This window comes from Papio anubis, chromosome 7, assembly GCF_008728515.1.
Source record: "Papio anubis isolate 15944 chromosome 7, Panubis1.0, whole genome shotgun sequence".
Lineage (NCBI taxonomy): Eukaryota > Metazoa > Chordata > Mammalia > Primates > Cercopithecidae > Papio > Papio anubis.
The window spans coordinates 6,602,614-6,615,361 of record NC_044982.1 but is presented as its reverse complement, the minus strand read 5'-3'; the positions used below and the strand labels follow the sequence as shown (position 1 = coordinate 6,615,361).

Below are 12,748 nucleotides of genomic sequence, written 5' to 3'. Positions count from 1 at the left end.
TCCCCCATATCGTTCCCTCCAGGCTCCGAGCCACATCTACGGCGGGCACAGCAGCCACGTCACCAACGTCGATTTCCTCTGTGAAGACAGCCACCTCATCTCCACGGGCGGGAAAGACACGAGCATCATGCAGTGGCGTGTTATTTAGTCCCCACCGAGAGCTGTGGGGAGCAGCATGGCAAGGAAGACACAGACTCACATTACCCTTGGTCACTGTGATTTCTGTTTTGTTTAAAAAATTCTTACAAACCTCAGGAAAACTGGGCCCTCTGCCGGCTACCTTAGCTTAGTGCGCCAGCAGGCGCCACAGCGGATCAGTGGTTCCGTGTTCACTTTTGTTGTACAATATATGACACAGTGCACATTGAATACCAACAAGGTTCCAACGTTTACATTACAGCGACATCAACAGAAGTAACTGGTATATTCTTAGTAACTTTTCTATGAACTCTTCAAAAATGGTCACAGAATGCCTTTTAAAACATTGTATATAGTCTTCACTGTTCCACCATCTAGCTTGCTAAGTCAAATATTTATGATGATAATGAGGTACTGAACCATGATGGCTGTTGAGGAATTGGTCCTAAAAGGACAGATCACTTAAGAAGAGTGAATAACTGATTTGCACGGCTGAATCAGGAGACGCAAAGATGAGACTGTATTTGGTTACATTTTCCAAGGTTTCCTTACATTCTCCCTTGGGGAGGCTGTGAGAGAGGGCTTGTATTCCTCTTGTGCTAAGCAGATTCTACTCCTAATTGACTTAAATATTTCAGCAGGGTACACAGGCGTTTCCGAGTTTCAGTGACACCGTCCTGCCTAACCGGATGCGGTCAGCCTCTTCACACCCACCTGGCTTGCATCCCCCATCCCTTGTTCACACGCCCTGATTCACGGTGAGACATTTTGCCACCTTCTTGTGTATATTACTTGGCATGAGATGATATTGTACTTGTATAGGATTCTAGCAATTCATAATAAATATGTCAGACTAGGCTTTACTGTCTTATGCTTATGGACGTTGTATATTTGTATTTTACGACCAAGTAGACCAAGTCAGAAAGATCTCTCGAGCGTACCGTAAACCTGCAGACAGAAGTCCCGAAGGGCTCCACCAGGTACCAGGGCAGCTGCTTTTCCTGTCTTTTGTGCATGGGCGACTCATTACAGTGTGAGATAAGATCGAGTTCTGATGCGTTAAACGGAGGTGGCAGAAATTTGTCAAGAAGGCCTTATCCATTTCGATTGTGTGACAGATTGAAATTTATTGTTTACATTGGGGAATGTATCTCAAATTTTTAAATAGAAGAGTAATAAACAGACTTTAAAACAAATATTAAGATTTTTACTCATTCTAGGCAAGCAAATGAATGGAATTATCTGAGCTCTATGGCACTGGTTGTTTAGAGTGGCTGATTAAGTGCAACTTTCAGAAACATTTTTGATGGCATCACCAGCCTACTGCGGAAGTGCAGGGCACCAGTAAACACCATGTATTATTGAAGATGAATCTGTTTGTATGTATCCTTGTCAAATATATTCTATAATGAAATAAAATCTGAAAAGTGGATTTCTTATTGACCTATATTCATGAAAGCATATAAATTAAAATATTTAAAATTAGATATGATTCACACTATGTTCTGTTTCATACGCAGATTTTGTTCTCACCTGGGCCATTTGCAGGTGAGACTGTAGTTTGCAGATGAGACTGTAGTTTGCAGATGGTGTGGAAACATTCATCAGGGGAGATAACTATAAAGGATTTGGCCTATTACCATACTCAGTTGTCAGTTTATGTGGTTTTGTGAATACTGGCAAAAGCAATTGTTTTTCAATTAACAATGGAGGGAATAATAAGATGAGGGAAGGAAAAGGCATTCATTATTGACTTACATGTCAGTAAGGTCTACTTTTATTTCAATGCACTCCTATTTTCCAAGCTTAATAATAGACAAAGGATAAAAAAAATACACAAATATACTATTTTAGATATATGTACTATTTTATATATATGTAAACTACTATAGCTCTCTTTGTAATGAATTAATCATTCTATGAATGAATGAATGAATGAATTTGATGGATTTAAAATGGCTTCATTTCATTGTAAATGAAATTCTTTGACCAGTGCAGTATTAACCTTGCAGGTGTTCACTGTTCATTCAGTCACTGTTAACACAGCCAGCAATGGCCCCGTGCCGCTGCTCAGCACCTCTCAGGCAAGCAAGGCCTTGAACCTCCAGGATTCTCCCAGAACGAGAGGCTCGGGAACCGGGCAGCTCTTAGCCTGGCTTCCCTGCAACACGTAAGATGAGGAAAGATGAAAGGAAATGAAAGATTACGATTTATTTGTAGTTACGATAATTAAGTCTGTTAGCATGAGAGAATTTTCCAGTGAACAAAAAGCCCTCGGGATTTTTTTTAATTTACTATTTTAAACTTTGTGTTAAGATGAAATTGTTGCTTTTGCAGAGTAACATCTCCGTGGCAATCCTGTTTAGATAAGGTCAAGCAAGTATCAAGGGAACACTGGGTTTCCTCGAGAACAGGGTAGGCACTGGCGTTCCCATGCTTTAAAGCTTGCGGAAGAGCACAGTTGACCCTTGAACAGCAGCGGGGTAGGGGTGCTGACCCCACACGCAGGGACCTACATATAACTTTTTACTGTCCAAAAACCTAACTACTGATAGCCTGCTGTTGACTGGACGCCTCACTGAGAACAATTTCCACATACTTTGTTAATATGTATTATATAGTACACTCTTGGAATAAAGTAAGCTAGAGAAGATGAAATGTTAAGAAAATCATAAAAGAGGCCAGGCACAGTGGCCCAGCCTGTAATCCCAGCACTTTGGGAGGCTGAGGCAGGAGGATCGCTTCAGCCCAGGAGTTCAAGACCACCCTGGGCAACACAGCGGGACCCCATCTCTACCAAAAACTTTAAAAAGTAGCTGAGTGTAGTGGTGTGTGCCTGTAATCCCAGCTACTCTGGAGGCCGAGGTGGGAGGATTGCTTGAGCCTGGGAGGTCGAGGCTGCAGTGAGCCTTGGTCAGACCACTGCACTCCAGCCTGGGCGGCAAAATGAGACCCTGTCTCTCTGGGGACTCCGGAGGCTGCTAGCTGGCTGCCGCCCGCCTCCAGGGCCTGGGAAGTTGATTTGAAGAGTGACACCACCAGGGAAGGGAGGTAAACATCCTGCGGGAGGTAACACAGGAGGCTCTCCTCAGAGGCTGGTTTTGGGAGCCTGGGTGTGCTTGAGATTGTAGATTGCTCAACCCAAGCCAGGAGAAGAAGCTTCCGAGCCAGCTTGGGGGACTCCAGTATCCAAGGGCAGGTAAGGGAGCTGCGGAGAGGAGGGAGAGCCAGGAGGGCGGTGGTGGAGCAGAAGACAGTCCCGCACACGGAGGATCTTGTGTCCCCAGCAGCAGGGCAGCTCGATGTGCTCACCAGGAGCCAGTGTGGGCTGTGCACTGGCTTAGCAACCGGCATTCCAGCGTCTCCATGCGCAGGCAGCGCCCGGCGGGAGATACAGGCAAGGTGGGGACAGCCTCAGCCACGTAGGGAAGAGAGAACATGAGGCCACAGGTCGCACAGGGCTGTCAGGAGCCCAGTGGGGGTGGGGGTGAAGAGGTGGAGGGAGTTTCCAGGCCAGTTGGAACTGGGGAGAGGCAAAGTTCAGTGGATTCTTGGCATTGGTAGATCTTAGGTGCCTGGCCGCCGGGGTGAGAGGGGCTCCCTGGCAGGGGCTGCCGTATGTCACTGGAAAGCCTATTCTGGCATCTCCCCAGCCCCCGACATTTTTTCGAATGGTTACTTCCATCACCCAAAGGTTGGCTATTCCATTCATTAGCCACCTCTTCTGTGGTTTGGGAACAGGCTGCTGTCATCCTGTCTTACAGGCATAGGAGCACATAGGAAAGGGCAGACGGGAATGGTCCAATCCACAACTGGGGGGACAGGTTTTGGTGAAAAGGAGCTGAGGAACACGCGCTTGATGCAAGGTGAAAACTGACTCCAGGTCCAGACACGGTGACTCATCCTTGTAATCCCAGCACTTTGGGAGGCTGAAGCAGGCGGATCAAGAGGTCAGGAGATCGAGACCAGCATGGCTAACACGGTGAAACCCCGTCTCTACAAAAATGCAAAAAAATTAGCCGAGCGTGGTGTCCCAGCTACTCGGGAGGCTGAGGCAGGAGAATGGCGTCAACCCAGGAGGCGGAACTTTCCGTGAGTCGAGATCGCGCCACTGCACTCCAGCCTGGGGGACAGAGCGAGATTCCGTCTCAAAAAGAAAAAGAAAGAAAACTAAATCCAGGCCTGTTCTTCCTGCAGATTCTCTTTTTTAAAAAAACTTTGGCTGGGCGCGGTGGCTCATGCCTGTAATCCTAGCACTTTGGGAGGCCGAGGCAGGCGGATCACCTGAGGTCAGGAGTTCGAGACCAGCCTGGCCAACATGGTGAAACCCTGTCTCTACTAAAAATACAAATCAGCTGGGTGTGGTGGCACATGCTGGTAATCCCAGCTACTTGGGAGGCTGAGGCAGGAGAATCACTTGAACCTGGAAAACGGATGTTGCAGTGAGCTGACACCATGACACTGCACTCTAGCCTGGACAACAAGAGCAAAATCAGTCTTAAAAAAAAAAGGCCAGGCGCAGTGGCTCACACCTGTAACCCCAGCACTTTGGGAGGCCGAGGTGGGCGGATCACAAGGTCAGGAGATGGAGACCATCCTGGCTAACACGGTGAAACCCCATCTCTACTAAAAATACAAAAAATTAGCTGGGTGTGGTGGCGGGCGCCTGTAGTCCCAGCTACTTGAGAGGCTGAGGCAGGAGAATGGCGTAAACCCGGGAGGCAGAGCTTGCAGTGAGCCGAGATCGCGCCACTGCACTCCAGCCTGGGCGACAGAGTGAGACTCCGTCTCAAAAAAAAAAAAAAGAAAAAAACTTTACAGAACATTTCAAACATACACAGAAGTAGAGAGAGCGCCTCTCGCCCAGGCTAAAAATTATCAGCGTACTCATTTGGCAGGGGAGATACCGTGATCACGAAAGTGGTCTTCCCAGGCCAAGGCTTATCCACTGCACTCCGGACATGCTGACCCCTGCGATTTCCCCAAAAGTAGGAAACTTGGCTGCATCATCTGTGGTCATGGGGACTGTGTTCATGCTTTCCCCTGGTTAAAGAAAAAAAAAAAAAATTTAGAAAATCTTGTTTCCTCTGTCTCGCCTAACTTTTGGGGGAGATGGAGTTTTTTGTTTTGGTTTGGTTTGGTTTTTGGGTTTTTTTTTTTTTTTTTTTTTTTTGAGACAGAGTCTCGCCCTGTTGCCCAGGCTGGAGTGCAGTGGCGTGATCTCAGTGCACTGCAACCTCTGCCTCCGGGGTGCAAGCAATTCTCCTGCCTCAGTCTCCCGAGTAGCTGGGATTACAGGCGCCCGCCACCACACCTGGCTAATTTTTGGGTGTCTTTAATAGAGACAGTGTTTCATCATGTTGGCCAGGCTGGTCTCAACTCCTGCCCACCTCAGCCTCCCAACGTGCTGGGATTACAGGTGTGAGCCACTGCACCTGGCCAAAATGGAGTATTTTTTAAAACAAGCCTACAGGAGTTTGAGACCAGCCTGGGCAATATACCGAGACCTCATCTTTGCAAAAAACTAAAACCTCAGCTGAGTGTGGTAGAGTGCACCTGTAGTCCCAGCTACTTGGGCTGAAGAGGGAGGCTCGCTTGACCCCAGGAGGCTGCAGTGAGCTGTGACTGCGCCACTGCACTCCAGCCTGGGTGACAGAGCAACACCCTGTTTCTAAAAAAAAAAAAAAAAAAAAAAAAAAAAGCAAGTCTAAGCCACTGTGCCATTTCACCTATAAATACGTCAGTCTGCCGCTGTGGTAAGAACACTTTATGTGAGGACACCATGACATTGTAACAGCTGACAAACTTGATGATTTCAGTTTCTCGGGCTGTCAAACCTGACCCTGTGGTTCGGAGCCTGGCGCTGCATGACTTGCAGCACAGGAGCATAGAACAGCTGCCCGGCCTCCCTGCTGAGCAGTTCAGGGTGGGGTGTCAAGCATGCAGCCCCCAATTCTGAACCCTTCTCCAGAGCCCAATTCTGCACCCCAACCCCGCTGCTCGATGCCCAGTGGCATCCCTGCCCCTCCCCACCTCCTCCTGCAGGCGGGATGCTCAGTGCTGTCTGAAACCTGGGCTCCTTCCAGCCCCTCCTGCCAGGTCCCCAGCTGTACTTTAGGCCACCTCAGGAGACCCCCTTCTGGGCCACCCAGGCTGGATCTTCCCTACCTTGATGGTAGGCCAGACCGGACCACAGGAGCCTTTAGGAGTTCCCAGTTCCCTCTTGAAAGAAGGAGCCTTGTTTAAGGGGAGCCTCCCCTGCAGGAAGTCCGTGCCCTCCCGGGGTGTCCCAGGGGGTCCATAGGTCAACTCTATGTTTCAATAAAAGTGGGACACACGCGCACACCACCCTGCACTAGGGAGCTGGGGCGGGGCTGGGGGCAGCACACACTTTCCCGCTGATCTCAGGGGACCCCGGCATGCAAGAAGCCGGAGGGGACGTGAGATTCAGGGGCTCTGGAACACAGATGACGCCTGGGCTTATAATGCGGGCCAGTTAAGAACAAATTTGGTTATTTAGGCTGAAAACACGAGTAGCTGATCTAGCAGACTGAATAAGTAATTATGAAAAGACCTTGAACTTGGGTTATAAATTTATTTTTTTTTTTATTTTTTATTTTTTGAGACGGAGTCTCGCTCTGTCGCCCAGGCTGGAGTGCAGTGGCGCAATCTCGGCTCACTGCAAGCTCCGCCTCCCGGGTTCACGCCATTCTCCTGCCTCAGCCTCCCGAGTAGCTGGGACTACAGGCGCCCACAACCGCGCCCGGCTAATTTTTTGTATTTTTAGTAGAGACAGGGTTTCACCGTGGTCTCGATCTCCTGACCTTGTGATCCACCCGCCTTGGCCTCCCAAAGTGCTGGGATTACAGGCGTGAGCCACCGCGCCCGGCCGCCCGGCTAATTTTTTTGTATTTTTAGTAGAAATGGGATTTCTCCATGTTGGTCAGGCTGGTCTCGAACTCCCAACCTCAGGTGATCCACCCGCCTCGGCCTCCCAAAGTGCTGGGATTACAGGCGTGAGCCACCGCGCCCGTTATAAATTTAAAACCTCCCCTCCCAACCGCCTTGCAGCCCCGCGGCCAGCTGCAGGTGCGCCACCTAGTGGCCGAAGAGCAGAGCACCGCCCCTCTCTCCGGCTTGCCAGGGCTGGTTCTGAGCTAGGAAGGGTTGGGGTGTGGAGAGAGAGAGAGAAAGGGAAACTCTGGTTGACTTTGTGGGTGGGGCGTATGTTTCACTTGACCTTCTGAGAGAGCTATCAGAGGTTCGTGGAGAACCCCAACGTTGCTGATCACCTCTCAGCTGCAGTGCCCTGGACCTGAATGAAGGTGTTCTGTTGAGGTGCAGCCTCCTTCTGCAGCCCTGAAGCACCGGGAGGGCTGCCTCCATCGGCCTCCTTCCTGCGGAGATCCCACCACCCTCTGGGGAAGCCCACTAGACAGGATCTTAGACGACCCGTCCCATCCTTGCTCAGAGGTTCACATCTGGTCCCAGGGGACACTTGTGCCTCCCACACCCACACCTTGCAACAGTGGGTGGGCAGTTACTGCCTTCCACATGCAGCCTTCTCTGGGCAGCTGGCGCTTTTGAGGCACTGGTCCACAAATCGCAGACGGCACATATGAAGCCCTCCGAGTGGCTTAAGTAGATGTACCCTCCCGGGTCCTCCCTCGAGAGAAACAGGGTTGGAATCAACAGCTCAACTTCCTCCCAAAGAAATCCTCCTTACAAATATTACTTCTGAAAATGTCTAATTCCCAACCCTTTAGTACTCTTACCATGGATGAGGATGCCCAGGAGGAGTCTCGGAAACCTCTTTTGTAACTGCTGCTCATGGTCTAACAGCGCCTCTGGAAAACACATCTATTGGATCTTGGCTCCTCGGCTGAAAGGTCATTTCAACATTCAGTTACATAACCACAAACATTATTGCGCAAGTTTTTTGTACATATTTGCAAGAGATTATCTGGGATCCTACCTGGAAGTGGGACCACCGATTTTCTGGGGCATGGACTAAATATTGCCAAGCCATTCTCCACAGCAGCTACACGGGCAGCCTGGAGTCTCTGTTGCTCCACTTCCTCGTCCATATTAGGAATTGTCAATTCATCTCATCTCATACAGAGCCCTGAGAAGCAGGATCCATCGCCCCTCTTTGAAGAGAAGAAAGAGGGTGTATTAGGCCATTCTTAAACTGCTATAAAGAAATACCTGAAGGCCAGGTGTGGTGGCTGACGTCTGTAATCCCAGCACTTTAGGAGGCTGAGGCAGGCAGATCACTTGAGGTCAGGAGTTCCAGACCAGCCTGGCCATGGTGAAACCCTGTCTCTATAAAAAATACAAAAAAAATTAGCTGGGCATGGTGACCGATGCCTGTAATCCCAGCTACTTGGGAGACAGAGGTGGGAGAACGGCTTGAACTTGGGAGGCAGAGGTTGCAATGAGCCCAGATCAGACCACTGCACTTCTGCCTGGGCAACAGAGTGAGACTTCATTAAAAAAAAAAAAAAAAGAGAAAGAAAAGAAGAGAAGAGAAAGAAAGAAAAAGAAATATCCAAGTCTGGGTAATTTATAAAGACAAGATGACTGGGCACAGTGACTCACGCCTGTAATCCCAGCACTGTGGGAGGCCGAGGTGGATGGATCATTTGAGGTCAGGAGTTCAAGACCAGCCTGGCTGAAATGGTGAAACACTGCCACTACTAAAATTACAAAAATTAGCTCAGCATGGCCAGGTGCGGTGGCTCATGCCTGTAATCCCAGCACTTTGGGAGGCTGAGGCAGGCAGATCACTTGAGGTCAGGAGTCCGAGACCAGTCTGGCCAACATGGTGAAACACCATCTCTGCTAAAAATACAAAATTTAGCCAGGCATGGTGGAGCACACCTGTAGTCCCAGCTACTTGGGAGGCTGAGGCAGGAGAATCACTTGAACCTGGGAGGCAGAGGTTACAGTGAGCGGACATTGTGCCACTGCACTCCAGCCTGGGTGACAGAGTGAGACTCTGTCTCAAGAAAAAAAAAGAAAAGACTTTTAATTGGTTTATGGTTCTGCAGGCTGTACAGGAAGCATGGTGCCAGCATCTGCTTGGATTCTGGGGAGGCCTCAAGCAAAGAGCTTTTATTCACGGCAGAACATGAAGTGGGAGCAGACAGTTCGCATGGTGAAAGCAGGAGCAAGAGAGACGGGAGAGGAGCAGGTGCCACATGCTTTTAAACAACCAGATCTTGCAAGAAGTCACTCACTATCACGAAGAAGCACCAAGAGGATGGTGCTAAACCATTCATGAGAAATCCACCCCCATGATCCAACCACCTCCAACACTGGGGATGGCATTCAACATGAGATTTAGCAGGAGCACATAACCAGTATATCAGGGGTTAGAGACACTGAGGTACTCGCCCCAGGTCACTCAGCAAGTTGGTAGCAGAGCTAAGGGTGGAACTCCCAGTTCTCACAGCTACGTTCTGTGCCGGCGTTCTCAGCCTGTTGTCTACAGAGCACTATTTGAGTGGGTGCTACTAGAGTTTCAAATAATTTGAGACTGTGCTGCACACTGCAGCATATAGAGATGTGACATATAGAGATGTGAGCGCAAGTTGCCTCTGATAGGCATAGGAAGATTATGCATTTGGGCATTTCCCCATCTCGAGCATCAGACACCTTTGCTCCTAAGGCACTGGTGATTGGCCCAGGGATCAATATTCCACACATCCATCTTGGGAAAGGCTGTGGGAGAAGGTTAACCATACAGAGGTGGCCGGGTGTGGTGGCTCACACTTGGAATCCCAGCACTTTGGGAGGCCGAGGCAGGAGGATCACCAGAGGTCAGGAGTTCGAGAGCAGCCTGGCCAACATGGCGAAACCCCATAATTTTGTAAAAAAACACAAAAATTAGCCAGGCTTGCTGGCGGGCGCCTGTAATCAGATACTTGGGAGGTTGAGGCAGGTGAATCGCTTGATTCTGCCTGGGAGGCAGAGGTTGCAGTGAGCCAAGATTGCACCACTGCACTCCAGGCTGGGTGACAGAGTGAAACTCCATCCCACCCCCCACCCCCACAAAAAAAAAGAATGTGGTTATAACATTTCAGCTTATAACATCTGAGACAATTCCTCCCTCCTTACCAGGACTGAACTAGGAAATGGCCAGATTTCCTGTCATGGCGAGACTGATGTCACATGCTCAGTGACATTTCTGAGATTCTTTTGGCCAAATGGGCTTCAGAGTCCCTTAGGTTCTCCCAGGCCCTCAGACTGCGGCTGCTGAAAATAGAATGGACTGTGATCACCACCACGCTGCCCAGCCGCCCATGGATGCCCGTGGGGTTCCTCTGCACAGGGTTCCCCTGTTTTCATGTGGCTTCTTTTACTGTGATTCACACAGAGAAGGCAGGTTTAGAAACACAGCATCTGTTTGCACTTAAAATAAGCCTTGGGAGCAGCAGGCAGCAGCCCTGTAGTCCTGGCCACAGTGGCAGCTGAGGTAGCCCCTCCTCCACCTTCAATCATTGCTCCTCCGTGGCGTTGGCCAATTTGAAAGCGTTCTCAGAAACTGATGCTACAGGAAAGGCCTCTACCTTGTTTTGGCAAGTTCCCTCCTGCACTTCTTTCCCAGGCTGAGGCAGCTCCAGGGCTCAGAGAGCCAAAAGCAGGAGAGGGAGAGGACTCAGCCAGACGCAGGGATCTGGGGTCCAGCCAGCAGCCGCGCAGCCACCACGCTCATCCGCCACGCTCGTGATACCTGCCCAGCCCATAGCAGAGATGTTTATGGGAACCACTTATAGAATGGCGGAGCTGCAGTGAAGCTCAGGGTCGTCTTGGAGGAGTGTCTCCCAAAGTATGTTCTGTGAAACCCAATTCCAAAGCATGTTAATAGCCCCCAGGGTGGGGGAGGCACTGGGTTAGATGCACTAATATGCCTTGTGAGTCCAGAAGGGCTATTGTGTTCATCTATTCACGCAACAAACACCATCCCTACTCTTGAGGCGGCACATCCTAGGGGCTGCGGATACCAGAGTTCTTGCTCTCATGAAACTGTGAATGGAGAAAGCAACGAAGAGGCTGAGGAGACTGGAGATGCGCGGGAAGAAGTCGGTAGTCACTGGGGCTACTTGAGCCCAGGCACACAGGGAGGTGGCTTTTGAGCAAAGAGTGCGGTGACAGAATAAGGGCCTGAGCCTTGCAGCCAGCTGGGGACACCCCTGGCTGTAGATACCAGGACACGGTGTGAGAGTGCCAGGTCCCCGAGGCTGTCTAACCACACAGCCTCTCCTTCCTGGGACATCACTGTTGGGCCAGAGACTCTGAGGGCACACCGCGGGGAAAGGCTCTTTTGCCCGCTCCCTCTTTTTAAAGACAGAATCAAAGCCCTTTGAAGAACAGGGATTTACCCAAGGTTGCTATGACCTTAGCTCAGGCAGTCCCCAGGCGCCCATCTTTGTTTCTTTTTAGAAAATGAAGCTTAATGTGCTTTAAATCGTAAAACTCATCCAGACTCATTATAGCAAATTCAGAAAGAAGCCCAGCCATATCACTACCACCCTGAAATAGCACTATTACTTCTGAGTGCATTTCCTTCCTGTATTTCTTTTTCAAGTAGTTTTGGATGTGTTTCCATAGTTAACATATTGCATATACAATGCTTTCTATTGCTTTCTTCATGTAGCTTTATAGGCATTTTCCCATGTCGTTATAACTGTTAGAAATAACTCCTATCAGCTGCACAACATGATGCCATAATCTACATCACTGCTCCTTGACCAGTCTTCTCATATTAAAGATTGTGATGCACCTGTAATCCCAGCACTTTGGGAGGCCAAGGCGGGTGGATCACGGGGTCAGGAGATCGAGACCATCCTGGCTAATACAGTGAAACCCTGTCTCTACTTAAAAAAAAAAAAAATTCAAAAAAATTAGCCAGGCGTGGTGGTGGGCGCCTGTAGTCCCAGCTACCCAGGAGGCTGAGACAGGAGAATGGTGTGAACCTGGGAGGCGGAGCTTGCAGTGAGCCAAGATGACATGCGGTGATATCATAGTGATGATGATGATGGTTGTGATGTTTGATGATAGTGGTGGTGATGAAAGATGCCGTCAGCAATGATGATGGTGACACGCTGCGTTGGTGATGCTGGTGATCATGGTGATGATGATGGTGGTGATGGTGATGATGGTGATAGTGATAGTGGTAATGATGATGATGACAGGATGCCAATGGATGGTGATGGTGATGCTGATGATGGTGATGCCAGGATGATGGTGGTGGAATGATGATGGTGGATGTTGGATGGTGGATGGTGGATGGTGGACAGGATCGTGGTGGAATGGTGGAAGGATGGAAGGTGGATGGTGGATGGTGGATGTGATGGTGGTGATGGTGATGATGGTGATAGTGATGTTGGTAATGATGGTGATGATAATTGTGATGCTGAGGTGATGGTGATGGTTGTGATGCTGATGATGGTGGTGATGCTGGTGATCATGGTGGTGATGGTGGTAATGATGGTGATGCTGATGGTTGTGATACTGATGATGGTGATGCTGGTGATCGTGGTGGTGATGCTGGTACTGATGGTGAGATGCTGATGGTTGTGATACTGATGATGGTGGTGATGCT

General features: G+C 49.5%; 1 protein-coding gene and 1 non-coding gene across 8 annotated transcripts in view; both read left to right on the top strand.

Moving 5' to 3' along the window:
• Positions 1–1,623, top strand: part of EML1 (EMAP like 1) — a 206,660-nt gene extending 205,037 nt beyond the window's left edge. For all 7 annotated transcript variants that reach the window (XM_031667858.1, XM_031667856.1, XM_031667853.1 and 4 more), the window contains one exon: positions 23–1,623. In XM_031667858.1, the coding sequence (XP_031523718.1) occupies positions 23–148 (126 nt within the window). In that variant the 3' untranslated portion in view covers positions 149–1,623. The remainder of the gene's footprint in view (positions 1–22) is intronic.
• A 3,398-nt stretch (positions 1,624–5,021) lies between these two features.
• On the top strand, positions 5,022–5,183 carry LOC116276151. The gene has a single exon (XR_004185591.1). It is a non-coding gene; the product is annotated as a U1 spliceosomal RNA (small nuclear RNA).
• The last annotated feature ends 7,565 nt before the right edge of the window (positions 5,184–12,748 follow it).